Source organism: Hypanus sabinus, chromosome 5, assembly GCF_030144855.1.
Source record: "Hypanus sabinus isolate sHypSab1 chromosome 5, sHypSab1.hap1, whole genome shotgun sequence".
Taxonomy (NCBI): Eukaryota; Metazoa; Chordata; class Chondrichthyes; order Myliobatiformes; family Dasyatidae; genus Hypanus; species Hypanus sabinus.
Genome location: NC_082710.1, coordinates 73,258,615 through 73,277,555, shown reverse-complemented (window position 1 = coordinate 73,277,555; position 18,941 = coordinate 73,258,615). Strand labels below are relative to the sequence as shown.

Below are 18,941 nucleotides of genomic sequence, written 5' to 3'. Positions count from 1 at the left end.
AGAAAGTGTTAAATTGGAGCCAAAAGTGGAAGTAAAAATGCTCGGAGTTCTCCTCGGAATTTCCAGCAATTTACAACGCTATCATTCTCTGATCACACCTCAGGTTATTACTCAGTCCTGTTTCTATACTTGTAACCGTTAACTTTTGCGACTATACCTCCTCTATAAAATGCTTTGGGGCTTTCTGAAGTCGTGGATGGTACGATGTAAATGTTGCATTCCCCATCATAGTTGTTGCTTCAGTCTGTTTTGTCACGATTTGCTAAACGTTAAGTTTTTATTGAGAACGTTCCTAGTTGACAAAGGTGGGGGTGGATCTTCCCGAATGCAGCCAGCGATCCGTATCGAGCGTCTCTGAATAAAGTTTGTCTTTGCAGCTCGGTGTAGGCATGCGGTTACACTGGAGGCGGTGACGTCAAGCTACTTGCAGTTTATTACCCGGGACCGGGGGCAGGAGTCAGTATATGTGGGGCACGCTTTCTCCACTCCATTCGAGGTTGCCAGCTCCTCACACACCAACTTGAGAGCCGCAGTCATACTACCCCCAGGGATCGCTTTCTCCCGAGACGTCCACAGTTAATATTAGCCTCAAGGATCGGCGATGGTTCTTCTGTCACTATGGCTGGTAACTGGGGTACTCGTGTGGACTTTAACTGCAGCGGTGCGTGTAAGTTATTCACTTCTTACAGGATCTTTGAGTTGTGGACTCAGTGACAATTTAATATTTTCTCGGATATTTCGTGCAGATTTATTTCATGGATGACAAAACGGAGAGTTCTGGGAGCCTAGATTAATTTAGGAAGCGTTTCTATTCCGGTTTTCTGGCATTTTTCTGTATCGCATTTGAAGGATTCTGAAGCAGTAAGGATGGCGGTTTAAATGTTCTAAAGCGTGCGGTAAAACATTTCGGAGTGCCCCGGGTTTGAGGTGTTTCAGGCAGCCTACTGGAGTGCAAAATGTGGGAACATGGGTTATGCGGTGTTCCGAAAGAGTTTTACTAACGACCGACCCACGCAAGAGGACGGATGGAATGAAAAGGGAGGAAGGCCCGGGGTGTTGATTTTGTTTTGTTCGAGAGACAGAAGGTGAGGATGTAATTACTGGTGCCCTCGGCACTTAATTGTATTCATAAATGGCAGGAGAATTGCGGATATACTGTATTTTTTTTAACTAAATTTGTCGATGAAACTAAAGTTAGACGGCACAGGAAGTTGTGTTGTTGGGGGCAGAAGGCTGTACAACTCCTGTGACAGATTTTCTGGAAGCAGACAGGCCGCCCACCATTGGCTGTTGTGGTGTTGTCAGTAAAGAATTTTTGTAGCTGAAGTGAGTTGGAAGAACTGGAGCAGGTGGAGTTCAAAAGGAGATTTGAGGCCATCAGCAACTTTGAGAGGTAAATGTGGTAAAGTTCGGTCTGAGCCGAGCTGAACTTCAACCCTCATATCCAGTCAATGGATTCTTTCGCACAGTAAGTAGATGCACCAATGGAACATAGCAAGAGGAAAGTCGATGTTATGTTGCAGTTAAAGGAAGTTCTCTTCTGAGCATCTTTAGAAGTTGTGTACAGTTGTGGAGACTGCACATCCTAAAGGAAACAATGTGTTTCGATGAGTTGCAGATACATCACAAAGAAAGAGTGAAAAAAGCAGATGTGGAAGACAAACCGAGTTCCCCAGCATATTGTTGCTCCAGGCTGATGTTCCAATTGGGGTGTTTAAGCTGATTTAATCAGTTAATAGATTCGAGAGGTGCTGGGAACAGCAGTAAAGGAGTCAAGAACAAGAGGATGTTTATAAAGAACAGTGGAATTCTGCTGAGGTTGGTCACTGAACCACAACTAGCGATGACTAGAACAGGTGATGAGTGGAGCTATGATCTGGCATGCTCCAAGTCAAGATGGGCTACTCCTTATTTGAAGGGGTTTATTTGAAGGGAATTCATTCTAATAGACTTTGTTCTCTGTGGTGTTTGTGGGAAAAGTTACTGTGCTTATTTAAGGATCCATCCACAACCTCACAGCCAAATTTTTGTTTTTTCCTGTGTTTTGGGGAAAATGTACAGAGGTCTTCATGTTAACAATCTTGCTGGCTAGATTGTGAATTCGTAGGGGCTAAATTGGACTACTGGTTGCAACTTTTGTCAGAAGGATAAAATGTTTATAATTAGCCTTAGGAGTCAGGTTTATATGGTGTGTGTGTGTCTTTCATACATTTCAGAGGTATGCAAAGTTGTTATTTGGCAGTGTTCACCTTGCATGGGGAAGTTTGCTGTTGAAGTGCTCACACCTGCCCCTTACCCCACCACTTGGGTTGTATTGTTTATTATGAGCTGGAGTGTACGTTTTTGAAAGAAAACTGTTAGATCTTTGGAGGAAGAGCATTTTACAGAGATTGCTATGCCGGTGGATATATGGAACAGACAATGCTTTTTGGCTTAAATAGTCCATTGATGAAGTGTGTTGTTGTTGCTCTTGCATGATGGTGTTTGGGTGTAGGCTGAGGTCTCACAAGGAGGAAGGGTCTGTGGAAGAGGTCCATGGCTTCTAGACATGTTTTCTATATGTACGTTTGAGAAGCATTTCATTGGTGAGCTCTTAGTCCTTAATAGGGCATTGTATGATTTGTCAATGGCTTCAGTTTCTGTGCAGTGTTATTTGTAAGGATGGAGCTGGGTTGCCATCGTTATCCCCACAACCCTAACTCCAATGTTTCTTGATAATTCATTGTTGGTTATCAAGTAGGTGGGTGAAGCAGTTTCTGACGGGTGGGATTTGATGATATCACTGACCTTGTCTGAGGCCATTAAACATTTGGTAGTATTGCTGCCTTTTATTTGTGGGGTGGGCGTTGTGGAAAAAGGTCCATTCATTGCCTATCCCTCACGGGCCTGTTTTTTTAAAAAAAAAGATGGTGAGCTGATACACCCTTTCAGTTAATGGAGGTTAGAGGGTCCAGGCCACCTTTACTTTCTCAGTGGTGAAGAGATTTAGCAGGTACTCATTGAACTACTCCATTAACCACAGAGAAGAGTTTTCACTGTCTTTGTTCCACCATGTCCTAATGTAGGGTCTCAAGCTGAACCATCAGTTTTCACCTTTTGTATCCATTGGTGCTGATTGATCCAGAGTTCTTGCAGCATTTTGTCTTCTTTTTCTCTCACTTCCAGCATCAACACTCTCATTTGTATCAGTCATAACTCTGTCAGGCTTTTAAAAAAAACTTATGGCATGATTTCTATAATGGAAAGAATGGGCTGAAAATGGAAGATGGAATTTAATGCAGACAAGTGTGGAGAATTGGACTAAGGGAGGACTAACGAGGGTAGGACTTGCGCAGTGAATGTTGGGGCACTGAGGAGTGTGGTAGAACAAAAGGACCTGGGAATACAGGTCCATAATTCATTGAAAGTGGTGTCACAGGTGGATAAGAAAGCTTTTGGCACACTGACCTGAGCAGCTAGATAGGGTGAATGCAAGCTGTCTTTTCCCACCGAGGTTGGGTGACACTAGAAGCAGAGGTCATTGGTGAGGGTGAAAGATGAAATATTTAAGGGGAACTTCTTCACTCAGATTTGAGAGTGGAATGAGCTGCCAACTGAACTAGTCGATGCAGGTTTGATTTAAACATTTAAGAGAAATTTGGATAGGAGGTTTGGTCTGGGTTCAGATTGATGGGACTAGGCAGAATTGTAGTTTAGCAAGGTCTAGATGGCTCAAAGGACCTGTTTCTGTGCTGTAATTTATAATTCTTGAAGCAAGAGCAAGTCAGATGGCTTAGCTGGGAACAATGCTGTTAGTTATAACTTGTCAATATGCACCAATGTGACAGGCGGCTCTGTTAGCATAGGTTAGTGTTGAAATGATAACCACATGTTGCATTAATTAAACTTTGAGTTGTGTGTTTATTTTTTTATTATTATTATTGGAATACAGTACGGAACAGGTCCTCTAGCCCTTCGAGCCACACCACCTAGGGATCTGCCGATTTAATGCCAGTCTAATCATGGGACAATTTACAATGACCAATTAACCAACCAACTGGACTGTTGAAGGAAACTGGATCATCCAGAGGAAACCTACACAGTCAAGGGAGAATGTACTAACTCCTTACAACTCCTGTATTATAAAGCGTTGTGTTATTCACGATGTGAACCAGTTGTATAAATTGTACACCTTAATTTCAATGCACATACATTTGCACTAACCAATTTCCTCTCTTTAGATACTTCTGGTTGATTTCATGGGGAAGCTTGAATATATAACAATGCAAAGCCTCAGCTTTTCTTCACAAGTCTGATATTTTGCTCTTTTTTTTATTCCTGCAGGCTGAATCCCAAGTTACTAAGAGCAGAGGTGGGTATGTTGTAATTTCACTGCCCCTTCTCCTGGAAGATAAAAAGCTGAACAAATAAGGAGGATGACATTGGTTTACCATTTGGTGACTGACTGGGAGCGAGACTCATTTGACAGGATGGAAAGATAGGTGGTGGAGATGGAGTGACTGAAGATGCTGGAAATACTAAACATGTTTCAGGTTGTCAGAATTGGGAGGAAGATGGAAGAGGCTTGCAGGATAAAGTCAGTGATCCTGGGGATAAACAAGGTTATCTGATGAATGAGGGAGTGGGAGCAGTTGGAGAGTGAAAGTATAAACAGAACAGGCAAATGAAAGAGGGGATGTGAACTGCACAGGAGGAGGAATGCCCAGCATGTCAGACTGGATTTGCTCTTCACTCCCAATGAAAAGAACTAAAAATGAAGGAAGTAAGCAATGATCTGAGTTAATTTCATAGGAGGATGACTGTGACAAAGAAATCTATCTACTAATTCTTGCCCTTTGGTTTTTATTGCAGAGATTTTACAGAGGTTTGGTGCTCTGGGTCAGGACTATGGGCTAGTGACTCCACTCAGAACAGACTCCCAGGGCCACTTTGTGTCTCACCTGGTGTCAGGCCCTGTAGCTCGGAGGAAAAGGCAAAGTGGTCCTGAGTCCTGGTCTGCATCTTCTGGGAAAGCTCAAGTCAAGCCCCACCCTCTCTTCTTCAATGTCACAGTGTTTGGTTTGAACTGGCAGTTGAGACTGGAGCCCAGCCGCCGGTTGCTGGCCCCAGGAGCTGTGGTGGAGTGGCAGGAAGATGGACAGAACCGTATAGAGACACTGGATGGGAACTGTATCTACAATGGGGGCATCAGCCATGTCTCTGGAGCCACCGTGGCCATTAGCAACTGTGATGGACTGGTAAGTTCATTTGAGTTTTTTTTGAAGAGATTGGGGGCAGGTGGCCTACTTAGACTTTAGCGGGGTTAAACTGGAAGGTGAGAACAGAGATTCAAGGTCAGCTAGCTAATGGGACACAAAATTTGCATGGTGGAAGGAAACAGGATGGTAGTGAAAGATTATTTTCAGATTGGAGGCCACTGATCAACAGAATTCCATAGGGATTAGTGCTGAGTCTATTGCTCTTTGTCATGTATGTTAGCAGTTTGAATTGGAGTGTAGATTGTGCGTGATGTCAACATTGTTGGTGAGGTGGACAGTGAAGGAGGTAGTCTAAGGTTAGAACAAGATCTAGGTCAACCAGAAAAGTGGGCAAAGTAATTGCAGATGGAATTTAACTTGGAACGAGTGCAACGTGTTGCAATTTGGCAAGTCAAATGAGGACAGCACATTCGAGTAAATGGCAGGGCCCTGTGGAGTGCTGTAGAGAGGGCCAAACAGGTAGATGAGGTGGTGAAAGGATTACAGGGAATACTTGTCCCCACCTGATGGGGCATGTATTCAAGAGTTGTGATATCATCTTGTGTCAATGCAGGACATCCCTGTAACTATCTGGAATTTTGTGCACATTGTTGCTAGATTAAGCTAGAGTGTGTGCAGGAAAGATTCACAAGGATTTTCCTAGGACCGGAAGGTTCATGTTATGAGGACGGTCTTAAAATTTTTCCCCTGGATCGTTGGAGGTTGAGGGGTATATAAAGTCTTGAGGGGTGTAGATAACATGAGTGGTCATAGTTCTTTTCAGGGTTGTGGAGGCTGAAAGTAGAGACAGATTCAGGTTTAATACCATTGGCATGTGCCATGGAATTTGCTGTTTTGTGGAAGCAATACATTGCAATACATAATAATGAAATTATTCATGGGATGGCTTTGTAAATATGCTGTACTGTATCTGCTCTATGATATGCTGTGCTACTTTGTAAAATAAGAATAAATAATTAAAAAAATTTGAATTACAAAAAAAAAGTAGTGCAAGCAGAGAAGGGGAAATATGAGGTGTTGTTTGTGGGTACATTGTCCATTCAAGAATCTGGTGGAGGGGAAGAAGCTGTTCCTGAAATGTTGAGTGTGGCTTCAGACTGCTCTATCTCCTCATTGATGGTTTCATTGAGAAGAGGGCAAGTCCTGGGTGATGGGGGTCCTTAATGATGGGTGCTGCCTTTTTGAGACATTGTTGTTTAAAGGTATTTTTAACGCTTGTGAGGCTTCTGCCATGTCATTCAAAGATGCTTAAAAATGTATACCTATATACCATGGTGAGCATTCTAGTTAGTGGTACCACTCTTTAGTATGGAGGGGCCACTACACAAGATCAGAAAAAGCAGCAGAATATTGTAAACAGCCAACTTCATCAATGACATAGGTACAGTATAAGGTGAAGGGTAATATTTAAAGGAGATCCCAGAAAGGAGTTTTCCCACACAGGTTAGTGGCCATGCGGAATGAGTTTCTCGAAGTGGTAAAGACAGGTAAATTTACAATGTGTAAAATACTTACGGGCAAGTTGAGAGATTGGTAAGGTTTAGGTGGCTATTGGCACAACGCTAGCAAATGGGGCTAGTTCAAAAAAGTGCTCTAATCAGCATTGGCAAATCAGTGCAAAAGGGCAAGTTTCCATACAATATAACTCCATGACTGAATAGCTGAGGTAGCATGGGAGAGGTTCAGAGGAAATCTGCAGTCTAATTGCGGCTATAACAGCACCACTAGAAGTATCAGGGATAGTTACTTAGGTATCCATCTGGCCATGATCATGGAGAAAGGGTGAAGAATTAGGAACTAAAAGGATGAACTGGCGAATGTGCAGAATTTAATATATTGATGCTATAGAGTTGGAAGTGTTTTTTTTACTAAGGGTTACAAGGGAGCAGAAACAATCTGCAGTATTTAAGAATCTGCACAAGGAGGAGTGGCTCAAGGCAATAATGACTGACCCAGAAATTTCTTTGTAGAACCCTTGGGGGTGGGGGGGGGGATGGTGGTGGCTACAGAGAAACTATATTGTTTAGTTCAAAACAAGCTTAGCCCATAAAAGGGCAAGACGTTACATATTTCCGGGTTTCTGAGCCTCTGAAAATTCAACATCTGACATTTTAGTGGGCTTGTTTTGTTACGGCCATACTGCAGGTTCTCTCTCTCTCTCTCTCTCTCTCTCTCTCTCTCTCTCTCTCTCTCTCTCTCTCTCTCCCTCTCCCTCTCCCTCTCCCTCTCCCTCTCCCTCTCCCTCTCCCTCTCCCTCTCCCTCTCCCTCTCCCTCTCCCTCTCCCTCTCCCTCTCCCTCTCCCTCTCCCTCTCCCTCTCCCTCTCCCTCTCCCTCCCCCTCCCCCTCCCCCTCCCCCTCCCCCTCCCCCTCCCCCTCCCCCTCCCCCTCCCCCTCCCCCTCCCCCTCCCCCTCCCCCTCCCCCTCCCCCTCCCCCTCCCCTCTCCCCTTCTCTCTTCCCCTCTCCCCCCCCTCTCTCTCCCCCTCTCCCCCCCTCCCCCTCCCCCCCTCCCCTCTCCCCCCTCTCTCTCCCCCTCTCCCCCCCTCTCTCTCCCCCTCTCCCCCCCCTCTCTCTCCCCCTCTCCCCCCCCTCTCTCTCCCCCTCTCCCCCCCTCTCTCTCCCCCTCTCCCCCCCTCTCTCTCCCCCTCTCCCCCCTCCCTCTCTCTCCCCCTCTCCCCCTCTCCATTTTCCAGTGAGTGGGGAGACATAACAAACAACTCACTGGTTTACAGTGTTAGAAGTCAGTTACGTTGCTTTTGTTGAGCTCTACGCTTGAAGCTCACAAAGATCCCAGGTCTCTAGGCACACAGCTGCAGATATCCTGACTCCCCTGACGACACAAGATTATGAGAGACATAGAAAGGGTGGATAGTCAGTACCTGTTTCCCAGGGCACCAATAGCAAACACCAGAGGGCATATGTACAAAATTAAGGGAGGGAAGTTTAGGGGAGACATCAGGGGCAAGATTTTTACACAGAGGGTTGTTGGTGCCTGGAATGACTTGCCAGGGATGGTGGTGGAGGCTAAAACATTAAGGGTATTTGAAAGCCTCTTGGACAGGCACATGGATTAAAGAAAAATAAGAGGGTTATGGGGTAGTGTGGGTTTAGTACTTTTTTAAAAGGAATATATGGGTCAGCACAACATCGAGGGCTGAAGGGCCTGTCATGTGCTGTAGTGTTCTAGTGTCTAGTGACACACCGGTCTCCTGTCGGGACACCAACCCTCAATCTGCCCGTCTCCAGAGCCCCGAGATCCTAGGCTTCTGAATTCGAGCTGGACTCTCAGGCCGAGCCTTTAGCGTGCTGAACAATGTCCCATTCCTGTTCTTTTTAAAAAAACCGTAGTCAGTATGTAACTCCAGGTCAAAGTTTTCAAAAGAACCCTGAAAGGAAAAAATAGAGATTAAAGATGGAAATAGAGCTGTTTCCAAAGATGCAAGCAAAGGAGTCGCCGTTGGGCACCATCATCCCTCCTACCCCTTCTCCAACCCCATGTCAGTTCTTTCAAATTTCATTTTTAACTAACAGCCACCCCACACCCTCTGCCTACCTGCCTATCTTTTGATACAATGTGTATCCACAAGGTTGTTATAGCTGGGAGTGGCAATGCATTACCTAATAAATGCTTGCAATGGTGTGTGTCTCAAATAGCCTCTGATAACCAACTTGAGCTCCTGGCCTTTGCGTGCCTTAGCTGTTAAGCCTGGCAGAACAGTTTGTACTGAATGGGCAAAGGGGCAAAGGCAAGTGGATTACTGACACCTTCAAAGCAGTTGCTTTGGGCAGATGAGGCTCGTCAGGTGGTTGGCAGCTTATCTGGAAGAAGGAAAACTCTGATCTCAAACCTCCACTGCCTTGTGGCTACACCCACTCATGGGGAAGGCTTCAGGAAGTAAATCCCGAGGTGGGTGGGGGGGAATCTGGAGCTGGAGTCCCTAAGGCTGTCCTGTGTTGAGTTCAAGACTGACTGGCAACTTCTGTGCTGCTGCTGGTATCAAACTGTATCGGTGTTCCTTTGGGTTACTCAGATGTGTGGAGAGGGAGCTTGCTCTCCGTATCGTACTGCCCTGGCTTGATAGGGTCGACCATGGATGTTGCATCCTGACTGACAGAGGCCTCACTAGTACCCTTGAATATTAAGCTCCCAGGTATAATCTTCTTTCAGCCATGATGCACACAACATAATACATGCCAATCTGCAATTGTGCTACAAGTTTGTTTACCTTATTGCCTTCTACATGCATTTAAATATAACACCTTCAGCCCAGTACTTAGCACCTTTTTTGTTTATGACCCCCTTTTTACATTGCACCACCCTGTTGACTGCAAATTTGCTCTATTACAAGCCTCTCCTTGCTAGTGTTGTGGTTTCTCGTGCTCCACAAACGACCAGGAGACTCAGAAGCTTCTTAAAGAAGGGTTAAACTTTAATTTGCAACCATTGAAGCTAGTCACTGATTGCCCACCGATCCTTGTACATAGCATTTTTTATAGCAATCTCCTGGTTTAATCATGTTCTAATCTACATCCTTAGCTACCTCTCATTAACACACCATTGTCTTCTACATTCTTAAGATTTCATTCTCCTACTAAATTGGATACATGCATAGCAAATAGCAAGCTCAAAGCTGACTACATAGTTTTGGTTACACAGCAAACAATGCAACTTTCATACTCCAATACTAGCAGTCTCACTACGCACTGCCTTTGTTTGCAAACTAACTGCCCCATCCTTAGCCCTATCACGTTGGTTCCCAGCAGCCAGCCAAGTTAGTTTTCACCTGTATATATGTGACGTATGTGTATATACACAGTATATGACAACCAACAAAGTTCTCAGCATTTATCCATCTGAATCCAAATTTCCAGTCAGAGAAACACCTGTTCGCTGCTACCTTCTGCCTATTGTCACCTAGCCAATATTGGATCAAATTTGCCAATACATTTCAAATATCTTTTATCTTGTGGACCACCTATCATGCAGGAACTTGTCCAAAGCCTTATTAAAGTCCATGTAACACACATCCACAATTGTGCTTTCACCAATTTTCTTTGTTACCACCGTTGTCGTATGATCTCCCCTCAGATTTGTGAGGCATGATCTCTCCCACAAAAAGCCATGCTGCCTGCTTTGGATCGGATCCTGCCTTTGCAAGTGAATGTGTACACTATGTTGTTCCTCAGAATATTTTCCAACAAATTTCTGACTGCTGATGTAAGGCACACATGCCTGCAGTTTCTAGACGTTTCAATTGCCCCCAAGGAAAGATGTGCATCCTTGTTCCCATGTTGAACAAGGAAACAGATCTGCCATTTTCCAGTCTCAATCATAAGATCACAAAAGATGGGAGCAGATTTGGGTCACTTGGCCCATCGAGTCTGCTCCTCCATTTTATCATGGCTGATTCATTGGGGCTGAGAGGGAAATCACCTGCCTTCTTCCCAGAACTCCATGCCCTGACTAATCAAGCATCTGTCAACCTCTGCCTTAAATATACACAATGACTTGGCCTGTTGTAAGGAATTCCACACTTCCACCACATTCTGGCTAAAAAAAAATTCCTCCTTTCTAAAAGGACATCCTTCTATTCTGAAGTTGTATCTTCTGGTCTTGGACTCCCCACCATCGGAAGTATTCTCTTTACATCCACTTTTTCCAGGCCTTTCAATATTCAGTAGGTTTCAATGAGATCCCCCTCATTCAACTAAATTCCAGTGAGTAAAGGCCCAGAACCATCAACCACTTTTCATAAGATAAGTCTTTCAGTCCTAGAATGATTCTTGTGAGCCTTCTCTGAACCCTCTCTTTCCTCAGATAAGGGGTCCAAAACTGCTCATGATACTCCAAGTGAGGCATCAAGAGTACCTTTATTACACCTCAACATTACATCCTTTGTTTTGTATTCTTGACCTCTCAACATGAAAGCTAACATTTCATTTGCCTTCCTCATCACCGACTCAGTCTGCAAATTAACCTTTAGGGAATCCTACAAGATGACTCCCAAGGCAGAGACCATTCATCAGGCTGCCTGCCCTGCTGAGATCCTCCAGCATTTTGTACGTGTTCCATGGCTTCTTGTTAAGCAGTCTCATGTGTAGCACCTTGTCAAAGGTCTTCTGAAAATCCAAGTGCACAATATCTCCTTTGTCTATCCTGCTTGTTATTTCTTCAAAGAATTCCAACAGATTAGTCAGGCGAGATTTTCCCTTGAGGATACAATGCTAACTACGGCCTATTTTATCATGTGCCTCTAAGTACCCAGAGACCTCATCCTTAATAATCAACTCCATCATCTTCCCAATTGCTGAGGTCAGACTAACTTGCCTACAGTTTCCTTTCTTCTGCCTCTCTCCCTTCTTGAGGGACATTTTGAAGGAGTGACATTTTCAATTTTCCAGTCTTCTGAAACCATGGCAGAATCCATTGACTCTTGAAAGATCATTATTAATACCTCCACAATCTCTTCCGCCACCTCTTTTAGAACTTTGGGGCATAGACCATCTGTTCCAAGTGACTTATTTACCTTCAGACCTTTCAGTTTCATCTGCACTATTTATCTAGTAATGGCAATTTCACACACATCTGCCCCCGACTCACTCGAACTTCAGGCATACTGCTGGCGTCTTCCACAGAGAAGACTGATGCAAAATACTTATTCAGTTCATCTGCCAATTTCCTTGTCCCCTATTACTACCTCTCCAGCATTTTCCAGTGGTCCAATATTTACTTTTGCCTCCCTTTTTACTCTTTACATATATGAAGAAACTCCTGGTATCCTTAATATTATAGCCTAGCTTACCTCCACATCTATTCTTTATTCTATGGCTTTTTTAGTTTCCTTCAGTTAGTTTTGAGAAGCTTCCCAATCATCTAACTTCCTACTAATGTTTGCTCTATTATATGCCCTCTCTTTTGCTTTTATGTTGGCTTTGATTTGCCTTGTCACCACAGTTGCATCATCTGGCCTTTCTTTGGGATGGATCTACCCTGTGCCTTCCAAACAGCTGCCAGACATTCCAGCCACTGCTTTTCTGCTGAGATCCAGTTGTGAGGTGCATAGATATCAGATTTCATCTAGATGCTGTGCTTTTGCCTTTCTGTGTAGGTTTCTCTTAATCTGGGAACACCTTCACTTCCTCTTAATGTGAACCAGACAAATGAAATAGTTATCGATTTTAGGAGAACCCGCACCCCTCAAAGTCCTGGCAGTGCACGTCACACACAACCTCTCTAGGCACTAGAACCCATCGTACACAGTCAGGAAAGCTCACCAATGCCTTTACTTCCTGAGGAGGCAGATCAGAGCTGGAATTTGCACATCTACAGATTATCAGTAGAGAGCATCCTACAAGCTGCATCACTGCTTGGTTCAGAACCTGCACACGACGGACAGGAAGTCTCTACAATGGATGATCGAAACTGCCCAGTGCATCGCTGGCACCAGCCTACCTGCTATTGAGGACATGTACACAGAAAAATGCTGGAAAAGGACCAGTAATATCATGAAGGATCCCACACATCTAGCTTAAGGATTGTTTGTCCCACTCCCATCAGAGAAGAGGCTACATAGCATCCACACCAGGACCAGCAAACTCAAAATCAGTGGCTTTCCTCAAGCAGTAAGACTGATCTACTCTTCCATCCACTAAACCACAACTATATAAGTTCATTTATGGATGTGCAATCAGTTTGTGTATTTAAGCTATCTTTATTGTATGTACTTTTAATATTGTTATTGTGTTCCTTATTTTAGTTTTGTGCTGCACTAGATTCAGATGAACAAACTATTTAATTTTTCTTGCACTTGCATACAGGAAATGACATTAAGCTTACAGCATCTGGTTTTTTTTTGCATAGCATCACTCTCTGGAAAAGTCTTATTCTGATGCATCTTTTTGAAGATTGGCTGCCATGATCACCTTGCACAGGGGAGCCTCATGATAATTCTTTGTAAACCTTATAATTACAGATTGTGCTGTTTATGGGATTTTAAGAGCAGCTTGAGGATGAAAGAATATGCTCTTTCAGTGATGTTTGAATGTGACAAAGCAATTAACCTCAGGGATCTTGGAATGAGGAATTTTGACTTTTTCACTGCATAAATGTCTGCTTTGTTTTCATAATGAATCCAAGTAGAATGCTATGCTTACTGAAAGGAACTTCGCTTGTATGCAACAAGTTAACATTGAATAGTTGCCCCATGTAATGTCGGATTGGCAAATTTCTGTTGAATGAACTATGATCCTAGACTCCCCACTATAGGAATATAATATTGTCTACTTAAAGCAATATCTGCTTATCCCAATCACTAAGTTTTGTGAATGCATAGTTTATGGGGTTTGTAGCACAGAGGATTACAAGCTGAAATTTAATTGTAGGGAATGGAATGTCCTGTTTAAGATTGAGAACATCATGACCAATGCTTTATTTAACCACATTCTCCCAGTTTCTTCCCATAATGCCAATCATGAACATATCAGTTTCTGCCTTAAGGATCAGAATCGGGTTCAATATCACTGGCATATGCTGTGAAATTTGTTGTTTTGCGACAGGAGTGCATTGCAGTAACAATAATATATCCACAGCCCTCTGCAACAAATTCCACAGATTCAGCATCTTCTGGCTGAAAAAATTCCACCATGTCTCAGTTTTCAAGGAAGCCCCATCTATTCTGACAGTTTACAAAGCAGCTGGTTGTATATTCCAGAACTAATTGAAACACTTCATTCAAAATATTAGCAATAGTCTCCCAAAGGTTTAGTTTCTGCTATTTTAATAGTATGTTGTCAAATACCAAAATGTTGCTGAAAATGTAATCTTATCTTGTGATATACATTCAGAAAGCATTCATGCCTTGCTTCCTATTTTTATTCATTAACGTGGTTTTTTTCAAAGCTGTGCTACCCACAATTTACAATCTATCAAAACTTGTCTCTATGCCTCCTGACTGTTGATGGCTCCCAATTAAAGCTTGATTTTAAATTTATCGCCATTCTTTTTCAAGCCTTCTGTGCTTGCTTGTATCAGCCACTGCTGTTAGACAGACACACATGATTGTGACCAGAAGTGAGAGAAGAAACAGCAGATAATACTCTCTTACTTGTTCAGAGCAAGTAAGAAAAAACAAATTTCTCTCCCAGCACCTTTACTGTCCATCATAAAATTAATTTTTCTGGCAACGGGACTGACTAAAACAGTTGAATTTCACAGACTGGTCGGTGTTTCACCCCCTAACTTTTTCCATTGCTGATTCTAATTCATCTAATTCCATTTGTGAATTGCTTATTATCTTCCTGGGTGTCACTCACAAAGTCCTTCGACTCAAACTCTCATCAGTGTCTTTGTTATCTGGAGATTGGCCATTGCCATATTTTACTTACTTTTTAAAAAAATATATTTTTTATTAAATTTTTGATAATTACATAAAATGAATAGAATAATAGAGTAATGGAAGTTAATATAAGCCCTCCCCCTCCCCTTAACCCTTCCCCCCCCCTTAACATCCCTATCTTAAAAAAAAGAAAGAAGAAAAAAAAGAGAAAGAAAGAAAAAAGAAAGAATGCCTGGATAACAGAAGATCCCCACATGCTCCATGGAGTTCAAAATAGCTTTGGTATATATCTTTATTTTTTTTCCCCAAATAGCTAATAATTTTATCTTCGAAGGATTAAATATATATGTCCTGTCTTTTGTAAATAAGGGTGCCAAATTTTCAAAAATATATCATATTCATTTCTTAAATTATAAGTAATTTTTTCAAATGGAATGCAGCTAAATATTTCATTATTCCAGTGGTCCATAGTTAAGTATGAATCTGATTTCCAAGTAACTGCAATAGCATTTTTGGCTACTGCCAATGCAATTCTAATAAATTTTTTCTGATTATTTATTCAATTTAGGTTTCGGTTTATCCCTTCAATTTCGCCTAATAAAAATAATATTGGGTTATGTGGGAGTTGTATTCCAATAATTTGTTCCAGTAAAAGTCTTAAATTTATCCAAAAAGGTTGAATTTTAAAACAACACCAAGTAGAGTGTAAAAAAAGTACCAATTTCTTGATTACATCGAAAACGTTGGTCAGATAAATTTGGGTTTAATCTATTTATTTTTTGTGGTGTAATATATAATTGATGTAAAAAAATTGTATTATACTAATCTAAGTCAGACCTTTATTGTATTTGTCATACTGTCAAGGCATAGTCTTGACCAACTTGTTTTATCAATTTTAATATTCAAATCAGTTTCCCATTTTTGACTTGACTTATGAATTCCTTGTTTAATTGTCTGTTTTTGTCAAGTTATACATACAAGAAGTAATTTAAAAAATTTTTCCTTTTTGAATTAAAATTTCTATTTCATTAGGCTTCGGCATTAATATTGTTTGACCCAGTTTATCTCTTAAATAAGCCCTTAATTGAATGTAACAGAAAAGAGTGTTGTTTGATATTTTATATTTATTCTTTAGTTGATCAAATGACATCAATATACCTCCTTCAAAACAGTCACCTATATATCTAATCCCTTTTTGAAACCAGTTATATTAAAGTTGGTTATCCATTGTAAAAGGAATGAGTCTATTTTGAATTAGGGTTCTCTTTGCTAATAAAGATTTCTCTATCTCATCATCAACATTTATCTTATTCCATAAATCAATCAAATGTTTTAATATAAGAGATTCTTTCTTTTCCCGTATCCATTTGGATTCCCATTTTTATATATAAAATCTTCTGGTATATTTTCTCCTATCTTATCTAACTCTATTCTAATCCATGCTGGTTTATCTTCATCAAAAAAAGATGCAATAAATCTAAGTTGATTTGCTTTATAATAATTCTTAAAATTTGGGAGTTGTAACTCTCCTAGGTCAAACTTACATATCAATTTTTCCAACAATATTCTTGACATCTTACCTTTCCAAAGGAACTTCCTCATACATTTATTCAACTCTTGAAAAAACTTCTGCGGCATTTGTATTGGTAATGTTTGGAATAAATATTGTAATCTAGGAAATATATTCATTTTTACAGCATTAACTCTACCTACTAATGTTATTGGTAACATCATCCATTTATTAAGATCCTCTTGAATTTTTTTCAATAATGGCAAATAATTTAATTTATGTAAATTCTTTTATCATTATCGACTCTTATACCTAAATATTTTATTCCATTTATCGGCCATCTAAATTGAGTTACTAATCGACATTGACTATAATCTCCTTTAGTAAGGGGTAAAATTTCACTTTTATCCCAGTTTACTTTATACCCTGATATTTTCCCATATTCTTCCAATCTAAGAGATAGTTTATGCAACGAATGCAATGGGTTTTTTAGATAAATCAAAACATCATCAGCAAATATATTAATCTTGCATTCCTCCTGGTTAACTCTGAAGCCCATAATATCTGAATCGGTTCTAATTAATTCAACTAATGGTTCTATCGCCAATACAAATAGGGCAGGTGATAATGGACAGCCTTGTCTAGTTGACCTTGTTAACTGGAATGATGTTGAAATTTGACCATTTGTCACTAGCTTTGGGACTAGTATTTAAGGTTTTAATCCAGTTTATAAAAGATTTTCCCAACCCATATTTTTCCAATACCTTAAATAAAAAGTCCCATTCCAATCTATCAAAAGTTTTTTCTGCATTCAAAACAACTGCCACACTCATTTCCTCCTTTTGTGCCAGATGAATTATGCTAAGTAACCGAGTTACATTATCCGCCGATTGTCTATTTTTAATAAAGCCTGTTTGATCCATATGTATTAATTTTGATAAATATTTATATAATCCATTAGATAAAATTTTTGCTATTATTTTATAATCCATATTCAACAAAGAGATAGGCCTATATGATGTTGGTTTTATCTTTTTTTGGCAATACTATTAAGATTGCTGTCGATAAAGATTGTGGAAGTTTATGTGTTCTTTCTGCTTGATGTATTAACGTAAAGGGGGGGATTAATAAATCTTTAATTTTTTTTATAAAATTCAGGCGGAAAACCATCTTCTCCTGGAGATTTATTACTCTGGAGTTATCCTAGAGCTTCTTCAACCTCTTTTAATGTAAAGGGCATATCTAATCCTTTCTGTTCTTCAGAATTCAATTTTGGAAGAATTATTTGTGATAAAAAAATTTGTATCTCAGCAACCTCATTTTGTGATTCTGATTGATATAATTCAGAATAAATTTTTTTTAAAGGTTTCATTAATTTCTAAAGGTTTATAAGCAATTTTATTTGCATTTGTTCTAATTGCATTTATTGTTTTGGAAGCCTGTTCTGTTTTCAACTGCCAAACAAGAATCTTGTGTGATCTTTCACCTAATTCGTAATATCTCTGTTTAGTTCTCATAATTGCTTTTTCTGTTCGGTATGTCTGGAGCGTATTATATTGTAACTTACTGACAAGTTGTCTTCGTTTTTCTTCTGTCATATATCTTTGAGATTCTTTTTCTAATTTTGTAATCTCTTTTTCTAATTGATCTATTTCTACCATATATTCCTTCTTAATTTTAGAAGTATAACTTATTGTCTGGCCCCTCAAATATGCTTTCATCACTTCCCGTAATATAAATTTATCTTCAACTGAATGTGAGTTTGTATTAAAAAAAATTGGATCTGTTTTTCCATAAAATCACAAAAATCTTGACGTTTTAATAAAATGGAATTAAATCTCCATCTGTAAATCAATTCCTCCTTATCCATCATTATCATTGTCATTATCAAGGGGGAATGATCTGACAGTATTCTCACTTTATATTCCACATTTTCACTCTATCCTGAATGTAGTGTTCTCGCACAGGTGTAAAAGAACCCTGAACTAAACACCGAGGTAAACCGTAGTCAATGAAGACAGGATCGCAGTAAGATTAACCGTTTACTGTTCACTCTTCCACATTAACGGATGGTGAAAACTGTTGATAAAACAATACAAAATATATACAGTATTTGTTTCCTACTTGATATCACATTTACATTGTAAATACTTGCAAAAGTAAAACTACAACAACTATATTATGTTAAAGTGCGACATACGGTCAGAATCTACCTACGCCATTGACTGCTTTAAATACACTTCAACACAAACTATCCGCAACTCTTTAACTAACGAAAACATAAACCTTATCGACCGTCGTTACTTTTAACAGAATCAGCGTTAACATTTTAATTCAACACATTGATTATTTCATGAACTTACGGCATTGCTTCTCTGATGTTTCTAGTGTGTAGAAAGAAAACTTTTCTTGCGCTGATCCTGCACATGTGAGCCCCCTCCTTCCTGTTTCTCCAAACCGGTATTTTCCCACAAGACGCGGCGAAACCGGGTGTGACATCATCGCATGCCGTGATATATCACAGACAACGAATTTACTTTAAACAATCTTAACTTTAACTAGAAAATGATAACAAATGAATTACTAAAATGAAAATATTATAAACTAAACAAATGCCATAAAGGCAACACACTGAATATTCATTGATAATAGGAAAAAATCAATCTTTGAATAAGTTATGTCTATTTGAATAAAATGAATAATCTCTTTCTCTTGGATTAATTCTTCATATATCAATCAAATTTAAGTCTTTCATCGATGATAAAGTTAGCTTTATTACTTTTGATTTTGTAACAACCTTAGTTGACCTATCTAGAACTGGGTCTAGACAAAAGTTAAA

The 18,941-nt window shown here is 40.3% G+C and overlaps 1 protein-coding gene across 5 annotated transcripts in view; it reads left to right on the top strand.

Moving 5' to 3' along the window:
* The first annotated feature begins 396 nt into the window (after positions 1–396).
* Positions 397–18,941, top strand: part of LOC132394242 (A disintegrin and metalloproteinase with thrombospondin motifs 3-like) — a 518,265-nt gene continuing 499,720 nt past the window's right edge. For 4 of the 5 annotated variants that reach the window (XR_009512231.1, XM_059970124.1, XM_059970123.1 and 1 more), the window contains exons 1-3: positions 397–667; positions 4,324–4,351; positions 4,852–5,237. Coding sequence is in view for 4 of the 5 variants with exons in the window: in XM_059970124.1 (XP_059826107.1) it covers positions 602–667; positions 4,324–4,351; positions 4,852–5,237 (480 nt within the window). In the remaining variant the exon portion in view is untranslated. The remainder of the gene's footprint in view (positions 668–4,323; positions 4,352–4,851; positions 5,238–18,941) is intronic. The other variant, XM_059970122.1, reaches the window with a different exon arrangement.